The 23,463-nt window shown below is 48.3% G+C and overlaps 2 protein-coding genes across 6 annotated transcripts in view; both read right to left on the reverse strand.

Moving 5' to 3' along the window:
• Positions 1-270: 270 nt before the first annotated feature.
• RSL24D1 (ribosomal L24 domain containing 1) lies at positions 271-4,851 on the reverse strand. Its single transcript, XM_080980601.1, has 6 exons — positions 4,694-4,851; positions 3,657-3,770; positions 2,736-2,808; positions 2,090-2,153; positions 1,382-1,467; positions 271-625 (listed from the first exon to the last, which is right to left on the reverse strand). Exons 1-6 carry the CDS (start codon positions 4,772-4,774, stop codon positions 552-554), a joined length of 492 nt encoding a protein of 163 aa, XP_080836727.1. The 5' UTR covers positions 4,775-4,851; the 3' UTR covers positions 271-551.
• Positions 4,852-6,594: 1,743 nt separating this feature from the next.
• RAB27A (RAB27A, member RAS oncogene family) overlaps positions 6,595-23,463 on the reverse strand; it is a 20,827-nt gene continuing 3,958 nt past the window's right edge. For 2 of the 5 annotated variants that reach the window (XM_080980575.1, XM_080980574.1), the window contains 6 exons: positions 20,830-20,885; positions 15,569-15,742; positions 12,729-12,814; positions 11,766-11,869; positions 10,474-10,597; positions 6,595-8,991 (listed from right to left, as the gene is read on the reverse strand). In XM_080980575.1, coding sequence (XP_080836701.1) covers positions 8,793-8,991; positions 10,474-10,597; positions 11,766-11,869; positions 12,729-12,814; positions 15,569-15,721 — 666 coding nt within the window. In that variant the 5' untranslated portion in view covers positions 15,722-15,742; positions 20,830-20,885 and the 3' untranslated portion in view covers positions 6,595-8,792. Of the gene's footprint in view, positions 8,992-10,473; positions 10,598-11,765; positions 11,870-12,728; positions 12,815-15,568; positions 15,743-19,941; positions 20,004-20,829; positions 20,886-23,463 lie in introns of those variants that run through there. The other 3 variants (XM_080980576.1, XM_080980577.1, XM_080980578.1) reach the window with 2 other exon arrangements.

The following is a 23,463-nucleotide window of genomic DNA, read 5'->3' on the forward strand; positions in this document are numbered from 1 at the left end:
GAAAACCTTTGTTGATGTACTGCAAATCACCCAGAAATCCACCAGTCGATCACAGCCTATCACCCACCCCCTCTAGCCTGTGGAAATATGCTAGTACATGGCAGCTCCATGCAGGATATAGATGTGCCAATATTGCTTCTTTAAGCAGAATAAGACTGCATGCTGGATTTTATAAGTCCTAAGGGGCTACCTGCCAAGCATCACTTCACAAGCCATTTATGCCTTGACTGACAAGCTGGTTGCAACAAGTAGTTCAATTCCAGGCACACATGTCTCTCCTGCCCAATGCTTTATTTGATGCCCCATTCATCTCACTGGATTTGAATTAACAGAGTTGCATAAAAATCTAGTAAGAAACCATTCTCTTCAAGTCAGCCATTTTACTCCCTCCATCCCAGTTTTGGCACAGAGAGTCAATTTCAATGGGCTTCCCGTCTTCTTCTCTGGCAGCTACACTCAGCGCGGCCAAAGCAGAAGAGAGAAAAAACAGGGTTGCTTCTCACGCTTTACAGACACAGAAATAAACAAATAGGCTCCAACAGAGATGCTCTCTAGGAGGCACCTTCCACCTCCATGGTGTCCTGTAACTGCTGAACCATCTTCTCTTCCAGCTCTTTGGATTTGCCTTGAAAAGAAATTAAAAATGCAAATTTTCAATTCCATAGTCCTCTGGAAAACATCAGACTGCAGAACTCCCTCTCCCTCAAGAGGTTTTGCTGTGGCCTCAACACTGAACATTTTTAAATAGCTTTAAAAACCCACCTTTTCTTAATTAAGTCTAATCCATCTTTAACTGGCCTTTTTAATATAATTAAATTTTGCTGCATTTGTCAGGATTATTTATGGATTTTTTGCATTTTTTGTGATTTTATAGTACCGTGATTTTATAGTATAGTATAGTATAGTATAGTATAGTATAGTATAGTATAGTATAGTATAGTGATTTTAATTAGTTCCGGAGGTCCATTCTTAACCCGAAACCGTTCTTAACCTGAGGCGTGCTTTCGCTAATGGGGCCTCCCGCTGCCGCCGGTGCGCGATTTCCGTTCTCATCCTGGGTTAGCGGAGTTTGTAACCCAAAGTGTTTGTAACCCGAAGCATTTGTAACCCGAGGTACCACTGTATTTACTTTGGGCAGACGAGGCCCCCAAAGGCAGCATACAAATAATTTTAATGAAGAAACCCCCCTGTGGAATTCTCAGGGAAGCCCCTCTGGCTTCTGATCTGGCTTAGCTTTGAGAGCTGGGAGAATGGAGCCAAAGGGCACAAGTCACCATGCAGCTCACATCAAGACTGGCCAACTGCTTTTAAGATACCCATTTCACATTACAAAAGGCTGCTTAGGAACAATACTCTTGACTTCCTGATCAGCCAGCCTCACCTGCATGGGGAGCCCGGAGAAGGTGGATGTTCTGCTTGACCTCCTTGATGTCTTGTGCTTTCTGAAGCTCCTTCCCCTTCTTTAATCTGGGGTGGGTGGGAGAGGAGAGATGAACAGGAACACTCTTATTGCAAAATCAATGAAAGTAAGAGTACAAGCAGATTTTAATAAATTGGAGCACACATTTCATGCCTGTCAAAAATAACTGAGATATCACTCACGAAAGTCCAGTTATTAGCCATTTTAAAAAAACAAACAAAAAACACCTCTCACAGCAAAGCACGTGGTCATATTGGGTAATTCCGACAATTTTGACCTTGTAAGGTCAACCAAGACAGGAGTGCCTGGCGTGCTCTGGTCCATGGGGTCACGAAGAGTCGGACATGACTAAATGACTAAACAACAACAACAAGGCCAACCGCTTTTCCCACTTTCAACTGGTGGATCTTGTTCATTGATTTTGCCCCCAGAAACATCATGAGAAGCAAATTGTTATTTCCAAATTTCTCCGGCATCTCAATGGACCCCAAGAGAACCAATTGGGGGGGGGGGGGGGACTTCAGGGCAAACTGTAAATTTTGCCAATGGTGTTAAATAGCTCCACTCATCCCAACTGCAAAACGTTCGTGATTTTACAACATGCAGTTGGGTCAAAGCCCTCCACCCTCAGCTGCTGCCTCAAAGGGAAAAGGGATTACTGCCACTCACCTGTTCATGATGAATTTGGCCTGCCGCCTTCTCTTGATCTCTTCTACTCTCTTCATTGCATCCACTGAAAAAGAAAGACATTGTAATATTAAAATTAACTGCATTTGAGCCATGACCTCACTAGTTGGTCTTGGACAGGTTCCCGTTCCACCTGCCAAGAGGGATAATGCTGACTCATTTTACAGGGCTTTATTACAATTGAGCAACATAGGACTTTCAACAAATGAAATGTTTATATCACGTGCTATGGCCTTCTGCACATGTTCATCAGATGTTCAGTAATTGCATATTTGGGGTTATTGCTATTATTGGGTTATTGTTGTATTTACTTTGATTATGTACTTTGTGGTTTTATATTCTGATTTTATCCTGTGAACCTCCCTGAGACCTGCAGGTATAGGGTGGTATATAAAGTCTAGTAGTAGTAGTAGTAGTAGTAGTAGTAATAGCTATACTTGATAATTAGCTCAACTCCCATCCCATGATTCCATTTACACCATTAGAAAATGCTGACACAAATTTCACAGACACTTTTAAATTTCACACGCTGTGAACTGCTAAGTTATGCTGATTTAAAACAACAAGTTGCTAACATTACTTGTGTTTTTTGAAATCCTGCCCCACCGCATATAGGAATTGAACATACCTGTCTTATTCCAAAGCTCTCGCTGGTATTTCACGGGTTCATTTCTCCGTTTCTCAAACTCAAATGAATTATCCTACATAGTTAAAAGCAGAAGAATTAGTGTCAGACAACTAGGTTTCAAGCTGGTGCCCCAAACACCTGTCTTCCTTTTGAAACATTTTTCAAAAGAGGCAAGTCCAGCATAACATTTGCAAGTCCAGCACAGAACTCACAGCTGCTCAGAGCTGCAAGCCAAAGGCAAGAAAATGACTTACCTCCTGCATGTATCACTGCATGTATCACCACTCATCTCTAAGACCATAATCAACAACAAGTCCCTTTCACAGAAAAAGCAGCAAAAATGCCAACACAAAAAGGTCCAATCACCAACTTAAGTACATCCATAGTGGGTGGGTGTTGTGACTGTGATGTGATGTGATGTGGAGCATGGAGAATGCTCTGCAGTAACATCACTTTGGAAGATAAAACATGGGCAAGTGGACCAAAGCTGAGTTCACCAAAAAGGAGGATCAGACCAAGTGCATCCAACTAGTCCAGCATTCCATTACCCACAATGCCAGAGATGTCCACAAATAGGACATGAAGGTATAACTGATGCTCCATAGAAGCTGATATCCAAAGAGACAACCTGCCTCTGAATGTGGAACATTATGAATAAAAGCTTCTAATAGTCCCCTCAAATCTCTTACGCCAGTGAATATCAATACATTTTTGGGCAGCAGACTTGACTTTGTTTGTTCAAGTTACTCTGTCATTTCAGCAGCTGCTCCACAGCTGCAGGCCAGCAGTGCAAGCTCAGTGACACTTCCGTGCCTCAAAACCTTTAAATAATAATTTTACAGCACTCCTAGAATCCCACTTGCTTGAATGGGGTTGGGGCACAGTGATGTGCCCAACAGCACCCCTGACTCGCACACTCACCACTGTCAATTCTTTCCCAGATGCTTTGCGGAAGGCTTTGGTCCATCTGACCTTCCTTGGATTCCGCTTCTTCTTGAAGTTTTTGTGGCATTTTGACTTGCAAAACCGAAACACCTGCAGGAAGAGAGAGCAAATAGAAAATGCTTCCCAGGTCAAAAAGCTGTGCCTGGACCACGAAGGGGCCCTTTGGGTAGAGAGAACCCAATGCCTGCTCCCCAAGGGGAGACAAGAAGGGGTCAATCTGGAGCTGCCCCATTCGAGAGACGGATAATAAAGTGGCATCTACTCCAGTGAGGGACCGCAGGCACACAGACCCAAGCTGGTTATCAGTCAACTGAGCCACACTTTTGCAGCCAAAAATGCTCCCCACCCACCCAACGAGGAACAATCTGGGTTTCCCTCAATAATCTCTTTATCAACATTTATTGTGATGTTCAGATCCTGCCACAATCCAAGCAGCCTAGGAAACGGTGTTTACCCTGAAGGGCAGGAGTTCCCAAAGCTGCTTCTGGCCTCTCACTACGTTACAGGAGAAAGCCAAGTGCAGAGCAAAACCTTCGGCTGGCACAACTAAGGTGTGTTAGAGACCCCTGCCGCCCCAGCAGTTTCTCCCAAGCTTGGGTCCCCAGTTGTTCTTGGACTGCAACTCCCATCATTCCTAGCTTTCAGGAAGTTATAGAGCAACAACAACTGGGGACCCAAGTCTGAGAAACACAGCAACCCACTTTTAAGCAACAACAGACTTTTAGCAGATGGGGAAGCGAAATGAAAAGTGCGGCGGGTGAAGGGATGGTTCCTGGGCAGATGCGTGAACATCCCGCGAGCCAATCGGGATGCAACCGCAGCGGCCACACAGCCACGTCTGAATGCCCAATAAAGGGGGGACACGTATCATGCGAGCCCTCGAGAGGCAGGCCGCTATGGAGGAGCCCTAAGGATGGGTATGACGTCTCCACAGACCGACCCGCCCTCCCCGCCACGTTGCCTGCCTGAGGAGAAGCGGCACTCTGCCCATTCTCAGAGGCGCCCTCACTCACCTTGCAGTCGTTGCGGACGAACTGGACCCCGTGGCCCGGGTAGACGGGGCCGGAGCAGAAGTAGCACTTCTCCACACGCATCGCAGCTCTTGGCGTGGAAGGGAAAGGGGGAAAAGGGAGAGTCGCCTTCCCCGGACCGGAAGTTCCGCTGACGCAATTTCCGGAGCACGCGGCTAGAGCGTCTCCCTGCCACAGCGCCTTCTGCCGTTGCGCCGGGAGCGGAACGAGCACGCATGCGCGCCAAAGGGCCCGCCGGCTTCGGCGTTGCCTTTGCGGAGGCGCCTGCAGCGCCCCCTCCGTGCGGGAGGGGAAGGAAGGCGGTCGAGGCACCACCTGGTGGTCCTTGGGGGGCTGGAAAAGGGAGAGAGCCTCCAAGCCGTGGGGCTGGGTGGGACAGGAAGATACCCCATCCTGTGGCCGTGTCTGCCTGCCCTGCCTCTCCCCCTGCAGGGCCGCCTCAGCTCAGTGGGCAGAGCAGCTGCTTGGCCTGCAGAAGGTGTCGGGTGGCCTCTCCGGGTTGGGCTGGGAGAGGAGAAGCCCCCGCCTGAGAAGGCGCTGGGGAGCCGCTGCTGCCAGGCCGACAGGACCTTCCCAGCCCTCCCTGGAGAGAGGCTGGGCAATGAACCTTCTGCACGCAAAGCAGCTCTTCTATCACTGAACTGTGGCGTGGAAAGGGTGGTGGTGGTGAAAGAAGGTGAATGGGTGGGAAAGCCTTAGCTGTCAACTTACAGATTTGAAAATAAGGGATCAGCAGCCAGAATAAGGGATTTTGGCTTAGTTTATACAGAAATCCCGCACTGATGGAGCCAGGCTGCGACTGACTGTGTTTTGTAGGGGGTTGGACTAGATGATCCTAAGGGTCTACAACTCCCACCAAAGAAGAGCGGCAGACAAAACTGATGAACTGCATCGAGATGGCAAAGCTTACAGGCAGAATTAGAAACCAGGAAGAGGACCTCTTTAATAAAGAATGGGGAAAGTTTATAATTTAGTTGAAAAGCTATTGGAAAGAGTTACATACATTGGTAGGATTGACAGAAAACTTGTAGTAAAAATTTGAACTATGGATGGACAAGTGATTTATAAAAATAGAGTTATGAAAGGGGTGCAGAGGGGGAAATCACTACATTATGCTGCACTGGCTGGAGGGTATGCTAAGCAGCACGTCCTGGCTCGAGGGGTTCCATCGGCCCTTCTCCGCCAGAGAGGGAGGGAGAGACACTCTCACCCACGCCGCCCGTGAGCCCGGCATGAAGCAACCGCCGAAGCGTCGCTCTTCTGCGTCCCACCCCATCCCTTCCTCTTCCTCCTCCCTCAGGCCGCCTTCTCAGCTGCCGCCACCTCCGGCTTCCCCTGGCAGCGCAGCGAAAGTCTCGCAAGAGAGGGGCTGCCTGCCCGCCCGCCACCACCCATCTCCTCACAAAGCGCCCCTGAGGGGGGAAAGGGAGAGACGGAGACGCGGCAGCTCTCACACGCGGCAGAGGACTCTGAGCCACTGCTTCCCTCCCGAGCCGGGCGAGCATGAAACCCAGGAAATTTAAGGGACATCATCAGTAAGGGACAGCAGCGGGACACGGTGCTGGGATAAGGGAGTTTCCCGCCAAATAAGGGACGGTTGACAGCTATGGGGAGAGCCCCGGGTGAGGAGCAGTAGGCATGGTCCCGAAGGGACTTGGCTCTTAATTGCCTTCCCCTTCTTTCTCTCCAGTTATTTCAGGGTCTTCTCTAATGATGGAGGATCTTGAGGTGCAGAAACGGGCACCGGAGAACTCCCGTTATCATTGCTGACTCTTCGGTGCTGCACATTTATGAGCAGCGATGCGTAAACGTCTCCTGTGCAACTTCTGAATCATTCTGCACAGATTTCTTATCCCGGCTACAAATAAGTCAAAGATGCAGGCCACGGCTATAATTCATTTTTAATAGAGATACCTCTTCATGGCAGTATATGGCAGTTATAAATTTTCCATTTATACAGTTCGATAAATACAGCATGCGGGTCAAAAAATATGGCTGTTTCAGCCTTTTGTATCAAATCTAAAACACACCTCTGGTTTCAGAAAAATGCATCCCTGCCGTTTCCGCTGCGTGATTTTAGCCTTAGTGTACAGGTGGCAGAGTTCCAGGACATTCCTCCACAAAGTGAAGTTGTATTTCTCCTTTGTTTAAAAAAATACTGGCTCTTTTGCTAGTCCTGGGTCCTTTCAAAGGCACTTCTAATGAGCAAAAAGCCTCCAGTCAATTGTGCTTCTCAGGCATTGACAGACATTTGAGCCAATATTTTCATACCCCCACCCCAGGCCCCAACACAAACTTGAATGTCCCATCTTGAGGCCTGAGCATGAGGTGGGTTTTAAAACAGCACAGCAAATTTCTCAGAACACTTAACAGCTCCCCTTAATCCCCTGGAATGCATTTCTGGATGTAAGCATGTTCACAGTTTACCCAACTGCTACTACTGTATCCTTTTAATACATTCAGATTTTCTTATTAAAACTGTATTTGGCAGGGCAGGTTTTGACCTGCAGCACGTGGTCAACAAAATATCCAGGGTGTTCACATAAATAGATTTTTGGGTGCTATTTTGTCAACATCAGGGTGACAGCCCAGCAGAGCACGTTGCACAAACACGTAAGGGTTTCTTATTTTGTTTATTATCTCCAAGCATCTGGGCCTCAGTGGTGAACAGCAAGTCACATTTAATGCTCAGGTTTTACAACCAACCAGTTAGGCAGTTTGGTGGGTGGGCAGGGCTGGTGCATCAGGGAAGATGCTGTGGAATGCTTTGCTTGTATGCGTTGGGACCATCTGACACACACACACACACCCAAACATGGCTAAGGGCTGCTAGCTTCAAGTCCGGCAATGGAATAGAGGCAGGGACTTAAGTGTGCAGAGACTGAATAAGACTTTGTTAAGACTTTTGAGCGAGATGTTTTAAAAGGTGTTGGAAAAATGTAGGTGCTCAGAAGATTGTTCAGTGGCACGGCATGGTAAGACAAAGTTAGTAACTCTGCACCCCCACTTTGCACAAGCAGACAGCAAAGCCCCCTCCCCTCTTCTGGTGTTGTTCTCATCCCCTTCAAGCACATGCAGGAGGTGCTCCCAGGAGGCTTTAAGCCCCGTTCAAAGTACTGATTCTGCCCGAGAATAAATAAACTGATCTAGACCATTTGATTACACGCATCAGCGAAAGCAGGCAAGCTGCAGAATCACAGCAAATGAGTCTGGATTCTACCGGAGCAAAGAAAACAGAGACGGCAGGTGTATAAGCCAAGAGTTTAACAGAGTAAGGCCTCGCCAGAAGAGTCAGTAATAATATTTTCGGTCCGATTGTGAAGGAGACTTTTTCCAAACAAAGAAATTTAGCACAAAGCATTAGCTTGCCCTCTATTCCTGTCAAAACAAGAAAATTTACATATGACACTTCTGCATCCGTATACATGCAACATACTCTTGCTCCACCTACTTAGGCAGGATAGCACATCTGGATTCTAGCAATACTAACTCTGAAAGGTGGCAGGGTTTGGTCCAAGGGCCAGCTTGATGTCTCTAAAAACCACAGATAGGGGAGCAGTTGTCCTTCAGATGTTGCTGGACTGCAGCGCCCATCAGCCTCAACAGCAGAGTCAGGGATGATGGGAACTGTTGGCCTAGCAACATCCGGAGGTGGAGATGAGATGCCGGTTCCCTATTATTGATAACAAAGGATTTATTTATCTATTTTTAACGCATTAAAATACAGAACATTTCCAGCAACTAAGAACAAATTACTTGCTTCCTCTGGCCAATTCAGCCCACCCGCCCATTTCTGTTGTTGCAACAAGGGAATTTAGGTCCTTAGAGGAAACAGCACTTGCTGTTAAGCAGCCAGTCTAAATCCTGAAAACTTAGGCCAGCCTAGCTAGTAACTAATAAAGGGAAATGGCTGCAAAGCACAAGTTGGTGTTGTTTGATAGTAAACTGGTGCTTAGCAGAGCTGATCATCACACATCTACATCTACGTATAGAGAAGGTGGTCCAAAAATTATTCATATTAAGCTTCAGCCATAATATCATCATAGCTTAATTTAAAATGTCGCAGTCACATCTCTAGCGATCAGCAGCTACACTTGCTTTTCTCTTTTTCCTCACTGAGCTGCTCTGTGGAGCTGTGCCCATTAGGCTGCACTACCCCTTCTGGGATCCAGGACTTGTCCACACACCGTTCCATTCGCTTCATGATGAGGTCCAGAAGCGTCTCAATGGCCTTGCTCACGTTGGCCCCATTGGCAGCACTCGTTTCAAAATAAGGGATCCTGGAAAGAAGGCATCAGAAAGGTTTACTCTGCGGAGCTGTGCCATTCTGAGATAATGGCGGCTCTCAGGAAGGAAAGGAGAATTAAGGCCTGCTTGGCTTCTCAGAACACAATTTTTATCGGAAGCACTCACAAGGGCTGATTCTGGACAGTCACTCTTTCGCAGGAAGGATACCAGAACTTTAGCTTTGCCCGGCTATAAGTGAATTAGAGCTCCCTGTTGCCCTAGCACAACAACTCCACTTTAAAAAAGAATCTGACCTCAGAAAGCGAGGGGATGAAAAGTGGGGGGTGAACAATGGGAGGGCATATAAACACAAGCAGATCAGAATAAATGTGCAATAATCTAACCTCCATGTAAGTTTTGAGCAAGTAAATCAGGACAAACGCTGCTGAATAAACAGGGCTTTTCAAAGGGCAGGAGGATGACCGTCTTCTGCAGGAGGACTGGGCAAAAGCAGGTCCTCATATTCTCCAGCTGGTGGTGCTCAAGAGGTGGCTGTTTTTGCAGGCCACTTCCTTGCTACTTTTTCACTTGGCTGCAATTTCTATGCCAAACAGTCCATTCATGCAGGCCAGAGTCTGACCTTTGGGTTCACCTCCCTTACTTGGGAGTGGAGAGCAGGAGCGTCTGGCACCGCATTCCCTGCACAATTGCCAACAAGACTGGCAGAGTCCACTGGCCTCCCACCCAGACCTACCCCTCCACGGGAAGGAGGAGCCAGCTTGCTCCCAGTTCTGCTCAGTGCCCCAAGGCAGGGGTGAAACTAGGCTTTCTTTCACCCGGGTCTCCCACTGCTGTCATCCCCCCAGCAACTGGTGTTCAGGATGAACACTGGAGGTGGAGGGGAGGGTCTTCCTCACGAAACCATCCTTCCTTTCGCCTGCAATGAATCCCCAGTCAATGGGGTGGGACTCACTGGCACCAGGAAGAATTTTCTCCTAATGTCTTCGGGGGTTCCCCCACCAACACTCACCCTCCTGGAGCATCAAGGGCTGCCACAATATTTAAAATTAAAATAAAACAATAGCTTCTTTATCACTCTTGTGCAAGGCTCAGTCAGGCAAATATCACTCTTGCACAAGACCTCCGTATTAAAAAATTAAAACAACACATGGAAATAGATCGTGACACCACCGCCCCCAACAAGATTCCATTTCCCCAAATGAAACATGAAAACTAAGGTGGGTAAAGTTTGCTCTTGCGCACTTCCTGGGAGTTGTTGTTTTTTAAGGTGTGCACACAAAGATACAGGAATACCTGTGCAGATGCCCTGAAAAGAAAAAAAGGCAGTGGAGGGTGGGGGCAAAGGGACTGAGGAAGGATCCTGGGCTCTGAAGGATTATTTCCATCTCCCTGAGGAGTACCAGGTCACCAGTTTTTCTGTTAAGCAGCTCCTTAGAGGAGCTCCCTCCAGCCTCCCCTGGAGGCAGCCACCGCTCTGCCCAAACCGCAAGAATAACGGGGAGGATGTGACTTGCCCATGCTTCTCTGCAAGTTCCTTTGCGTCCTCTTCTTTCACCACCCGCTGCTCTTCCAGGTCGCTTTTGTTTCCGCACAGGACCACATCGGGGTTTTCACAATAGGCGTGGGTTTGCAACTGGCCTAACAGTAACAGGAAAAGGGAAATGCCAGGCTCACTTGCTACAACAGCCAGAGAAGTGGCGAAAGCAGAGCACTCTATGGCCTTCCTGCACAGATCCCTCCATTCTTACATTACGGTGAATTCTCCCTACCTGTGACTGTCACACACCCAGTCCCCTCCATGGGCACCCGAAGGTGTCCTGTTGCTCCCATGCAAGAATTCAGCCTGTCACCCTTGTGAATCTGGGCCAGGCTTGGTGCTAGTAGAGGGGGACATGAGTCCATGGATGCAGTGACCACCCTCCTCTCCAGGACCCCAAGCAAATGCATTGGGTGCTGCTGCTGCACCCACAGGACCCAACAATGCAAAGGGAAGCGATTCAGAGGGCAGCCGGGAGGCAGCGAGGGCGAGGGCCTCTTCACCCTTCGCCAGGGTGGAGGAGTGAAAGCTGTTCAGCTGAGAAAGTCAGAAAAATGCCTCTGGAGGTTCCTGTGCAGGTGGGGACAGACAGACCCCAGACAGAAATCTGAGGCTGGGGCATGACATGCCTCTTACAAAAAAACCTGCCCTGCCCACCACAGGAACCCAGTTAATAATAATACCTTTATTGTCAATGTACAACCTGTGTACAATGAAATTAAATGCCACGGAGGACAGCTGTGGCATGTCCCCAGCCAAGACAGCATCTGCCTCCAAGCTTTGCTTGGGCAGCAGAAAGAAAAGGCTTTGTTTACCAGGACTTTTCATCTTTTGCCACCTTCACGGATGGTTCACGTTAAGAACAGTGTTTGAAAATACACCCCCACAGAAAACCAAAAGACTGCTGCTTTGGATTCAACCTTGCACGCTAAGGGGACAACTGTGGGGAAGGTGATCAGGGTTGGGAGCAGACACTACCAACCGGGGGGCATTATTCTTCCTCCTGGACGTGTGCCCACTTGTGCCTCAGTGGCTCATTGCTTCCTATAGGGCTGTTGAAGAAGAAGAAATCCCTACAGGCCCACATTTTGTTAATGGCACAAAATAATGGATCCAGACTGGTTCCATGCTGACTTTTGGGGTGTTCCCCACTGGCTGCAGGGCCAGGGTGAATTATGGGCCCATCTCTCTCTACAGCCCCACACCCACAGGGGTCATACTGGGAAAAGGCAGCCGCCCAATGGGGAGTGCGGGAAGACAGCCTCTTACTCATCCAGTTTCTGATGTTGAGGAAACTTTGCTCGTTGGTCAAATCAAAGAGGAGAAGGAAGCCCATTGCATCTCGGAAGAAGGCGGTCGTCAAACTACGAAACCTGCAAGGACGAAAAGCAAAGATATTCTTTTAGCCAAGAATAAACAAGGACCTGCAATAAGGGAAGTTATTAGTCTGAAGCATTTTACCACTGACTTCAAAGGAGCCAGAATTCTTGATATAATTACTATGGTCCAAGTCTGAAGTAATCTGAAAGGAACAGAGGGACTCTTGGGGAGGGGCTTTAGTGTCTCAAAACACCTCTTAGCAAAGGCCTTTTGGCCAATTGTCAGCAACAGAAGAAAAGCTGCCACAGAGGTCAAGTTAGGATAAAGGACAACTTACTGGGGGGGGGGCGAGCTTAGAGGTGTTTAAAATGATGGATAATGTGGAGAAAGGAATAGAGGCAGATGTTTTTCTTCCCCTTCATAATATTAGACCTCAGAATCATTTGTTTCTGTTGACTGATGGGAGATCCAGGGCAGAGAAAAGGAAGCAGCTCATGATTAAATTCTGGAATTTGCTCCTACAAGTTGATTTGTTTTATTTATTTATTTCATTTCATTTAAGATTCACTTCCTAAGAAACATCTCAAAGCAACAATAAAAATGTCAGCAATGAAACATATACATAGGATGCAGTGAGGGCCACAAACATGGATGACTTTAAAGGGAGATTAGGAAAATGAATGAAATGAATGTGATTAGAAAAATGAATGGAGGTGGTCAGGAGCTACTTGTGCTCAGGGGGGCACATCTCATCTGCAGGGACAGAGGCTACAGCCTTCCCAGTTGATGCAGGGGGGGACCCAAAGTCAGAGAGAGCTATTGGCCACTGCAAGAAAAGGATGCTCAACTAGAATGATTTTCTGAAATTCTTACATTTTCAGTCTGGCTCTATTTCTTCTTTGTATCCCTTACCTTTCTTGCCCTGCTGTGTCCCACAGTTGGAGATGTATTCTTTGTCCTCGACCACTAATGCCATCCGGCCCATTTGATCGGTACACCTGTTTAAAAAAGGCATGACATTGGACGAGTACCTCCAACTAGCGTCTCTGGGGATCTCCCTCCACAAAGAAGCCCCCCACACCTTCAGTCTTTGGGAAGCCTGGGCTGTGGGCTTAGAGTCAGGTATCGAACTGGCTTTTGTGGCTCTGCTCCTGGGCTGCTTGCACCTATGGTCTGCTTTATCTGCTGTCAGTAATTGGATTTAATTTAGGAGAGGAAATACAATGAATACAATATTTTAATATTGTTCCCCAGGAGCTGCTGCTGCTGTTGTTGTGAGGGTTTCTGCAGGGTCCAAAACTCAAGCTGCCAAACCCAAATAAGCCCAGTTGGCCTCCTCGTGGGCTTGGTCAGTTTCCAGGATGTTTTCAGAGGATTTCAATCCTGGTGTGGAGCAGCAGAAGCCTTTGGAAGAACTCACGACTGAAAACACTTCCAGTGCATATTTCTGAATGATGATCGTTCAGAAACGGCTGGAAGTTTTCGTTAGGAAATGTTGTTACTCAGGCCTCTGCAAATCCGCTTGCCGTCTGTATAGAGTTTCTGCTTGCTGCTATTCGAGAACCCATGAATCCATACCCCAAACCCTGGGAAGGAGAGCAGAGGAGGAGCTCCTCCAATCACACTGGGCTTTGGAACAGGCAAGCCCCTGCCCCAAAGCCAAGTGAAAGCAGGGAGACCCCTTCAACCCCATTTCCAAAGAGGGGCCTGCTTTCTAATGTCAGGCACTGTGGAGCCGGCAGAAGTAGCATCCAGGAGACCTGACACAGCTTCTTCCTCCTGCTCCAATGCCCAGTGCAATATCTCTGTATTTAGAAAGATTCATAGGTTGCTTAATCACAAAACATTTAAGCAGTAGACATTAGAGGTGCCCCACTCCACACACACATGCCGCCCCATGTTTTCGGGCACACAAATGGAGCCATCAGTGGTAACTGCAAATGGTGGCTGGGTAGTAAATAAATCCAAAACGTGTGGAACCTGATTTTGATTGCTTAGATTTCAGTGTAACTGCAAAAAGTACAATCAGATAAGAAAGACACTGGTAATTTAGCTGCACCTTTTCTCCTGGCAGGCTGGCATTGATTGCTAGCAGCAAGCAGGAAAGGGAGGCTCCCGGACAGTGTCAAACTGATCTCATTATAGGCAGGGACGGGATATTAATATATGGAAAACCAGGCAGGCAGAGGCTGCAGCAGGAAGAGGTACGTGGAAAGGAGATAGCTACTTCTGCTTCTGTTGGGGACAGAAAAGAAGTCAAAGGGCAGCAGCAGCAGCCTGGAAAGGGACTTCTAGGAAGCTTGTTCTAACAATGACAGCAGACGAGGCTTCAAGAAAAACAAACAGATTTCTGCATGCCTAATTTTCTCATTCCCAGCAGCTCTCTTTTATTTTAATGCAGTTTGTGCTGCCCAGCTTAGTAGGATGATGCAATCTCATTGCTCCCAGGTGGGTTGGGGAATGGCTGAGACAATCAGAAGGTCAGAACAGCAGGAGGGCCCAGCTGACTTTGGGCTCATCCAGACTTGCGCTTGTCCCATGCCTAGGAAGCAAGGGTCCGAGCAGTTTTCCCCTTGCCCTGCTCCTTTCCCAGGGAAAACTGACTCTCTCTCTAAATTGAAGCAAACGTCCATCCAGAGAAAACCTGAATTGCCATTTGCTCCAACTGAGAGCTAAAGAACGTTTTTCCGGGAGGGAGGGGAGTAGCAGGACAAGAGGAAGAGTGGATAAGCCCTTTGAGGCCCACGGCTGGGCAGGAACAAGTGGCTTTGAAATTACAGAGGAGTTTGAAGTTATTAGGGCCAGATTGTTTGCATGAAGCAATGTGGTGAAACCACTGAATCATAGAATTATAGAGCTACAAGGTACCTTGAGGGTCATCTAGTCTAACCCCCTGCAATGCAGGACTCTCAGCTAGATCATCCATGACAGGGGACCATCCAACCTCTGCTGAAAAACCTCCACGGAAGGAGAGTCCACCACTTCTTGTGGGAGTTACAGGGAATCTCATGGGTTGTTCTGCTACAGAATGAGCTGACCAAAGCCACCGTCTTCCTTGCAAACAAAAGCCCCAGGCCCTTTCCTAGAGACTGCTGCTTCTATAACCGACAGAACTGCACAGGTGGGTGGGTAGAAGCTGGAGAGAGGCAGATGGTGGTGGCAGCAGGAAATCTATGTGGACTGGACTGGAGTCCGGTCTCAGAAATGGGGATGGAAATGGCCCCTTCCCCAGATTGTTCTCATTCCTTGAAACTAAAAGGGAAACTTGTTTTGGTTCACTAGACCATGCTGTCTGCCACCAGGCCTGCAAGGACAGAAGGAGGTGGTTGTAGAAGAGCACCACTGAAAGAGGCCTGTGGAGAGGGCGCTCTTCGGAAATGGCCCCCAGGCCCATTTGGCCAAACTGCTAAAAAGGTCACTAAAGGCAAAATCAAGGCTGTCGCATTTTGCAAGTGGCTGTGAAAAATAAAAAGCACGTTTTGCAAAGTCAGTTGAAACTGCACTTGGGGTGAGCTAATGGATGACTCCCCCATAAATATTAGCCACCACCAAAGTGCAGACCTGCAGACCTCATCCCTTCTTCTTCTCTGCTTCTCACCTGTTTATGTCCAAGAAGTACCAGGAATCCACACGCCCTGCCAGGTTCAGGGAAAACTGGGTCAGGTCTGAGTTCTGATCACAGTTTTCTGAAAGGTAGCTGAAAGTGAGTCTTCCCCCCCCAAATGGAGAGGTAGAAAATGGTGAGAACTTACCACCCTCTTTTCCCGGAAGTCGATGCCAACAGTTGTTATGAATTTTGAATTGAATTTGCCATCTGTGTACTGATAAAGGAAACTGGTCTTCCCCACACCAGAATCGCCCAGGGCTAAGAATTTGATTAGATAATCGTAGTCCCCATCAGACATCGTGAGAACTCTGAGGACAGCCTTTGGGGTAAGACAGAGGGGAGGGGAGGAAGAGGAAGGGAGCAGCTTTCATTTCCGTTCATTTTCCAGTAACTATATATTGCGTTGTCTGAAATCCCAGCTATCAACTGTCCAGAGCTCACAGCATCTGCTCCATGGAGCCCAATCTAAGCACATGGGACATTTCCCCCGAAAAGAACAGTGCATAGTGCTCTGTGTGTGAAGAAGACTGTGCACACAAGATTCCTTTGCAGAACATGTTAGGAAGATGTAACTTGCAATAGATTTACATACATGCACAGAACCAGGAAAGTCTTCATACTGTACATGACACAGGTGTCCATCTGTCCACCCCACTCCAAACACATATAAGGAAAACATCGTGGCTGCAGAAGCCAAAATCCAGACTCTGATTCAGATTCCTCCTTCAGTCAAAATGTTTTCTGAATGGGCATGGAAAAATTACTCCATCACAGGACTCAAGTACACATGACAGGAGATGCCTGGTGCAGGTGGCCTGAGTGTCAACCACCCCCAGCCCCTAACCCCCAACACACACACACACACACACACACACACACACACACACACACACACACCAGGTAACATTTGGTTTTTTAAAAACCCCAGATAAAGTGTTGGCATGAGAACAAGCTTTGCATACTCTTGGTACAAAAGGTGTAATTAAGCTTGGTATTATCCTTGCTCGCCTCCAGACTGTCAGTATTTTGCAGGAGGAATTCAAGTGCATGCTGGGAATTTAGTTTTTTGGGAATAAAAGTGGATTAAAGCACTCTGTCATCCTAGCACAACAAACTTTTTGTTTTAATTAAATAAAACCCTGGCTTTGGGGTGTTAGGAAAGTGGGCGGCAAACACACTATAAAGCATGGGATGAACAAAGGATTGGTGGGAAGACACAGCAAATTGGGACGAACACTCCCTGTTGTATAACCTCCCCACATACAAATCAGAATAAACGCTCAGTAAAGACGGGATATAGTCTAACCCCCACATGTGTTTTGTGCAGGGTAAGTCAGGGTGAACGCTCAATAAACAGGTTGTCTGATGAAGTCACTTGATAAAAGTTATTAAGAAGTAGCAACTGGTGCTCACCATTTAATGGACTTCTGCATGGAAAGGGGTATTAGGGAGCCAGTACATCCCTAACCTCCTGCCAACCTAGCAGTTCGAAAGCACGTCAAAGTGCAAGTAGATAAATAGGTACCGCTCCGGTGGGAAGGTAAACGGTGTTTCAGAAGCGGCTTAGTCATGCTGGTCACATGACCTGGAAGCTGTACGCCGGCTCCCTCAGCCAATAAAGGGAGATGAGCACCACAACCCCAGAGTCGGTCACGACTGGACCTAATGGTCAGGGGTCCCCTTTACCTTTTTACATCCCTAATATGGTCCACTTTCTCTCTCTCTCTCCCTCCACCCATCACATTATACCATAGATGAGGCTGCCTGGCCTAGGCTTATTGACTGTGTTTCAGCCCGATTTGGGAAGAAGGAACTTTAAAGTCAGGGGAAATGATGCCAAGGTGCTTTTTATAGGTTTTCAGCTGATGGTAACAGAGCTATATTGTGCTGACCTGTACTTCCAACCTGCACGGGTTTTCATGATTTATTTTTAAAATTCCTACCTGTCCTTCCTGTCTTCAGAACACAGCGCTCAAGGCAGTTGAGAAAATACAAAAATAGTCTACTATTGAACAAGCTGTTCTACCTATGGAAAGGGGTGTGCAGGAAGATGGGGCTGTTAAGGCAGGCTGAGGGCTAGATATGCTACAGTGGTGCCTCGCAAGACGAAAATAATCCGTTCTGCGAGTCTCTTCGTCTAGCGGTTTTTTCGTCTTGCGAAGCAACCCTATTAGCGGCTTAGCGGATTAGCACTATTAGCGGTTTAGCGGTTTAGCGGCTATTAAAGGCTTAGCGGCTTAGCGGCTAAAAGGCTATTAGCGGCTTAGCGGCTTAGAAAAAGGGGGGGGAGCGAAAAAATTTGCAAGACTCGCAAGATGTTTTCGTCTTGCGAAGCAAGCCCATAGGGAAATTCGTCTTGCGAAGCGCATCGAAAAATGGAAAACCCTTTCGTCTAGCGGGTTTTTTGTCTTGCGAGGCATTCGTCTTGCGGGGCACCACTGTATTTAGGAAAAAAGAAAAGACAGCAGCTCACTGATGCCTTGGCATGACAATCCCTGAGAGGAAACCAGCTGAAAATCTCTCCCAAGGAAGGTTGGCACAGATAAGAGAGGCAGCAAGACTACTGTTGTCCTGCAGGGTTAAGCTTCATCCTCCTCCTCCTCCTCCTCCCTGCACAAATATTTAAGAAGCGGTCTCCACCCTTAGTCTATTTAGGTTAAAGCTGAACAGCCCAGGAGCCCTTCCACAAGAACAGCAGCAAAGCCCAGGCACGATTTTTGGTCAGCATGATGACCATCTACAGCATTTTTGCAAATGTCATCAGACACTCCACCGAATGCCTATTAGTATAGCAATCTATACCTTCAGGAGGACATAAACAAGGTGCAGATGGCACAAGAAGACCTGGAAGAGCCTCCACTTCAGGGAGGGTTTGGCCAGGCAGAATCCTCAGAGCAGCATCACATAAGACTAAAGGAGGACCCGCAGGACCATCTGAGCACACAGTGGCCATTTGCAAGGCCTGCATGGTGCAAACTGGAGCCGTGCAGGAGCAGAGGCTGCTATTGGACTCATCACATGCCAAGCCAACCTCCCATTGGGGAGGGTTTGCAGCAGTGCACAAGAAGTTCTGCCCTGAGAATGGACCAGTGCCAGCACATGGACCAGCTCTGTGTGCAGCGGCCACATAAAGCAGATTTCCACTGATGGCCAAACCTGGGATTCCAGAAAGGGACAAAACATGGCTCTTGGGAAGCTGCAAGGCAAACGGTCCCAGCCATAGTCAGCAGCACTCTGCTCTGCCTGCTGCTTCTCCCTGACCTGAACATTTCACTAAAAGTGGCTAGAATTAACCCCTCAGCGTCTGGCCTATGTGCTGCTGCTGCTGCTGCTGCACCTGTACACAATTTGCACCAGTGTTAAGCTGGTTGCACATACGGTATTTACTCAAATCTAATGCTCAGCTTTTTTGGCCAAATTACATTGCAAAAATTAAGGTGAGCATTAGGATTCAATGCACATTTACATTTGCCAGCAATTACGGTACTTTTTTTGGTTTCAAGGTTCTGAAAATTGAGACGCGCATTGGATTCAATGGTGTGTTAAAGGTAAAGGGACCCCTGACCATTAGGTCCAGTCATGACCGACTCTGGGGTTGCAGTGCTCATCTCGCTTTATTGACCGAGGGAGCCGACATACAGCTTCCGGGTCATGTGGCCAGCATGACTAAGCCGCTTCTGACGAACCAGAGCAGCGCACGGAAACGCCGTTTACCTTCCCGCCGGAGCGGTACCTATTTATCTACTTGCACTGTGTGCTTTAGAACTGTTAGGTAGGCAGGAGCAGGGACCGAGCAACAGGAGCTCACCCCGTCGCAGGGATTCGAACCACCGACCTTCTGATTGGCAAATCCTAGACTCTGTGGTTTAACCCACAGCGCCACCAGGGTCCCTTCAATGGTGTGTTAGACCCCGTTAAATACGGTAATCCCTGGCTTTAGGCAGGCCTTTCCTAACCTGGTGCTCTTCTGATATTTGGGACACCAGATCCTGCAGCTGCAGCAACTATCATCCAAAACATCTGGAGAACACTGGATGGGTTGGGGCAGACAGCTTGAGTTCAGGCAGTCTCGTTTTAAAAGGCATGCATGATGCGGGGGGTGACTCCAAGTTCCTAGCCTGCCCAAGGGCACCCCGGGTCTTTCAGGGTGGAGCTGTGTGGCTTGCTGCTTGCTGAAGGAGAGCTGCTGGCTTTGGGGGGAAAGGCCAGACCTCTGCTTGGGAGCTCTCTGCAGCTCATTCTTACATCCAAATAACACAAATGGAAGTTCCTGCACTGAAAAACAGCACAGCTGGAAGGCAGAGGTCAGGATCAGGAAAGCCACCTTTTCAAAGTGAGCTTGAATCCCCAGCAGCACCTCAGAGTCCCCTCCCTCCCCCCCAGGCGTTGACTAACAACTGACCAGGTAAATGATCACTTTCAGCACCAACCTGCCTGAAGCCATGTCCCCACCCCCACCGACTGCTGCTCCCCTGGACTGCACCCCAGGCATCGCCCCAGAAAGGAAAAGCCACTCACCTTTCGGACAGCAACACCACAGCAGCAGCAGCGTGCTCTCGCCCAAGGCACATTCTCCCCAGCCCAGCTAGCGGAGGAACAGCAGCCGGAGGGGCCCCACCTGCTTCGCACACATCCCGGCCGGCAGCTTACGTGTCACCTGTTTGCTCTCTTGACAGGTGGGGCAGGTGTGCCTCGGGCGGGCTGGCTGGCGACAGGGCTGGGCTAGGGAGCCCCTTCCTCATCTGGGCACAGAGGCACACAGCTGCCCTTTATCTCCTGGGGGGCTCGGATCCCCACCCCTTCCAGACTCATCATCCCTCACACAAAAAACGGTACAAGGTTGCAGCACACAGGTGGCAAGGCAAGGGAGCCATCGCCAGGCATCAAGCAGAGGAGTGTTTACATTACTGCCTTACATCCAGGTGAAACTGTTTCCCAGCTTCTGTGCCTTTCACAGCAATGCCCACCCAACTCCAGCTGTTCGCAACAGGACAGCTCCTGTTTGGGTACACTCACCAGGGGGCGTTGATGGGTCAGGATGTATTTCTCAACTTGTGCTGGCTACCGTAATATTCACTATAATATTAATTGTCATTTTCCCCTTGTGTGTTTTACCTGTCTTTTTTGTGATCTGGGTTTTATTTATTTAAATGCCAAGTGAAGACTGGCACTTCCTAACAGGGAAGAGGATTGCTCTGACGCTAGAAATCAGCTCGTCTGACTCCTTGCACACCAGGCACTTAGCCATAACTTTTGCTTCCTTGTGCTTAAAATATCGTATTCCCCACTGTTGCTTCCGAAGGCCAACTGATAAGAAGGCACCTGACTCCGTGGAAGAGGCTTACTGCCTGTGCACCGTCTGTCATGTTTGATTCATAACAGCCATATGCAACCTGGCGAACCTACCCTTTCCAGAGCGTGTCCTTCGGAGACCCGTCTGTTGTAGCTGCCAGAGGAGGCTTCTACAAATGAGAGAGAGAGAGAAAGAGAAAGCGCAGTGCGTCTTGGCCATGGTGGCAGCAAGGATTCTTTGCTCCCTCCTCCCAAAGTCTGGGCTCTTGTTTACATCTGCCTCCAAGAGCCTGAGGGGCAAGAAGCAGGCAATGCATTTAAATGATAGGATATTTTTTTGTAAGGTACAAAAAAACTCAGGCTTCCATACTTGAGCAGTGCTGTCAGTCAGAAGAGCCAACAAGGGGATCTAGATGGGTCAATATTATGATTTGTTATATGGCAGAGTCCCAGGCCCTTTCCTACATTCCTGTGAGGTTTACTCTATTTCCGGATTTGCTCTTTTCTGTTGGTGCAATCAAGTGGCCAAAAATAGGATCTTGTAAATACAAAGCCAGAAGAGAGGTGACCATTCCTCTGTGTGTGAAACTAGTTAACTGAAGACAGAGCCATCACCTGCTTTTATAAAACAACCCCCTTCCTCATTGCAGAAGGAAAAAGGATGCAGGGAGGAGATGCTGGAGAGAACGCTTGCAGCTTCTGCCTTAGACAACTGGGTGAGAAAGGGGAAGCTAGGAAGTCCACATTTTCCTGAGAAGAACCTTGGAGGCAACATGTGGGGTGGTGACGGTAGAAAACAGAACATAACTAATTAAAGCAAACTCAAAACATGCAAAAAAAAAAAAAAACCCCAAACCACATACCCCAAAAGCATGCACATGAGAGATTTCTGCATAAGACTCTCCTTAATGCTACTGCTGAAAAGTTTGCAGTGGGCCAGATTCAGAGCCACGTGGTCCTGATGTGGTCAGCAGGCACGAAAGCTGCAGGAAGGCCACTAGATCAGCTAGGACAGCCTTCGCTGAACTGCTGCTTTGGACTGCAACTGGGTGGGGCTCAAGGGAGTTGTAGACAACTGGGCTGGGACATGTGTCCTGGCTTCACTCTCCTGCCATTTGGCCACAACAACTGCCCTTTTGACCATGCTTAAAGAATGTGTTCCGGGCAACAACTATGGCCGCCAGGCCAGGAGCCACTGAGACCCGGATATACCCTCCAACCTTTATCCGATGAAAATAGGGACGTCCCGTTCCATAATGATAATTTTACTATTTGTTACCCAACACATCTCACTGGGTTGCCCCAGCCACTCTGGGCAGCTTCCAGCATATATAAAAACATAATAAAACATTAAAAAAACACACTTTCCTATACGGGGCTGCCTTCAGTTGGCTTGGAGGCCAGATAATGCCCATACCCTCCAACATTTCTCTAACGGAAATAGTAACATCCTAAGGAAAAGTGGGACATTCCAGGATCAAATCAGAAACTGGGACGGCTTTTCTAAATCAGGGACTGCCCTATGATTTCAGGACCCAAACCTGAGACCTAGGGGCAGCCCCTGGTGATGTCACAAGGTGGGCCCTGAAGATGCAGGTAAATTGGGAGAGGGGAGTGGAGGAAGGCAGACCTGCCACACACACCTCCCTCCAAGTGTCTATGCTTTAATTTGCAGCCAGCTCCTGAGAACTATATATACTTGAAACCTGAAGAGTTCAGGTCAGACCTGGAGGTCTGGCAACCCTAGCAACAGCACAGAGCCAATATACTCTTAGCCAATTTGCTAATACAGTGGTACCTCGGGTTACATACGTTTCAGGTTACAGACTCCGCTAACCCAGAAATAGTACCTCGGGTTAAGAACTTTGCTTCAGGATGAGAACAGAAATCGTGCTCTGGCGGCGCGGTGGCAGTGGGAGGCCCCATTAGCTAAAGTGGTGCTTCAGGTTAAGAACAGTTTCAGGTTAAGAACGGACCTCCGGAACGAATTAAGTACTTAACCCGAGATACCACTGTACAGTTGTACCTTGGATCCCGAATGTCCTGGAACTCGGACGTTTTGGTTCCCCAACGCCACAAACCCGAAAGTGATTGTTCCTGTTTGCGAATGTTCTTTTGGAACCCGGAGGTCCGAAGGGGCTTCCAAGTGGCTGCAGGAGCTTCCTGCAGCCAATCAGAAGCCGCGATTTGGTTTCTGAACGTTTTGGAAGTCAAACGGACTTCCGGAATGGATTCTGTTCAACTTTCAAGGTACGACTGTATCCGCTTCCAAGCCCTTTTCTATAAATATGGGAGGCCCATCTGGTTACAAGGAAGAGATTGGATCTCATTTCCCATTCCTTGTACGCCCCCCCCCCCAAAAAAAAAAACTCCACAAAGAAGGCTAAGACCAGGAGCAGGACAACTGTCCCAAGTATTGCCTTTGACAATCATGACCAGGCCAGCCTGCCTTCTCTCCCCACCTCAGTCTCTCCAGGCCTCTGATCTGCTTCCACTTTGGCCTTAAAGCAGAGACACTCTCCCCCACTCCTGTCAAGTCTGGAGGAAATGAACCCTACCAGGATTTCCTCTGGCGTAAAAGGGAGACAGAGAAGAACAGGGGTCAGCAACCTTTTTCAGCCGTGGGCCAGTCCACCATCCCTCAGACCATGTGGGGGGCCAGACTGTATTTGGGGGGGGGGGGAAATGAACGGATTCCTATGCCCCACAAATAACCCAGAGATGCATTTTAGATAAAAAGACACATTC

The sequence above is a fragment of the Podarcis pityusensis genome (genome assembly GCF_964106645.2).
Source record: "Podarcis pityusensis genome assembly, chromosome: 14".
Classification (NCBI taxonomy): Eukaryota; Metazoa; Chordata; class Lepidosauria; order Squamata; family Lacertidae; genus Podarcis; species Podarcis pityusensis.

Bases quoted from the DNA above. Each gene is read 5' to 3' on its own strand.
- RSL24D1 (XM_080980601.1), bottom strand. From the start codon at position 4,774: ATGCGTGTGGAGAAGTGCTACTTCTGCTCCGGCCCCGTCTACCCGGGC. The intron at 3,771-4,693 runs GTGAGTGAGGGC...CTCTTCCTGCAG, and splicing joins TCGTCCGCAACGACTGCAAG to GTGTTTCGGTTTTGCAAGTC. The intron at 626-1,381 runs GTGAGGCTGGCT...TTTCTTTTCAAG, and splicing joins TCTCCGGGCTCCCCATGCAG to GCAAATCCAAAGAGCTGGAA.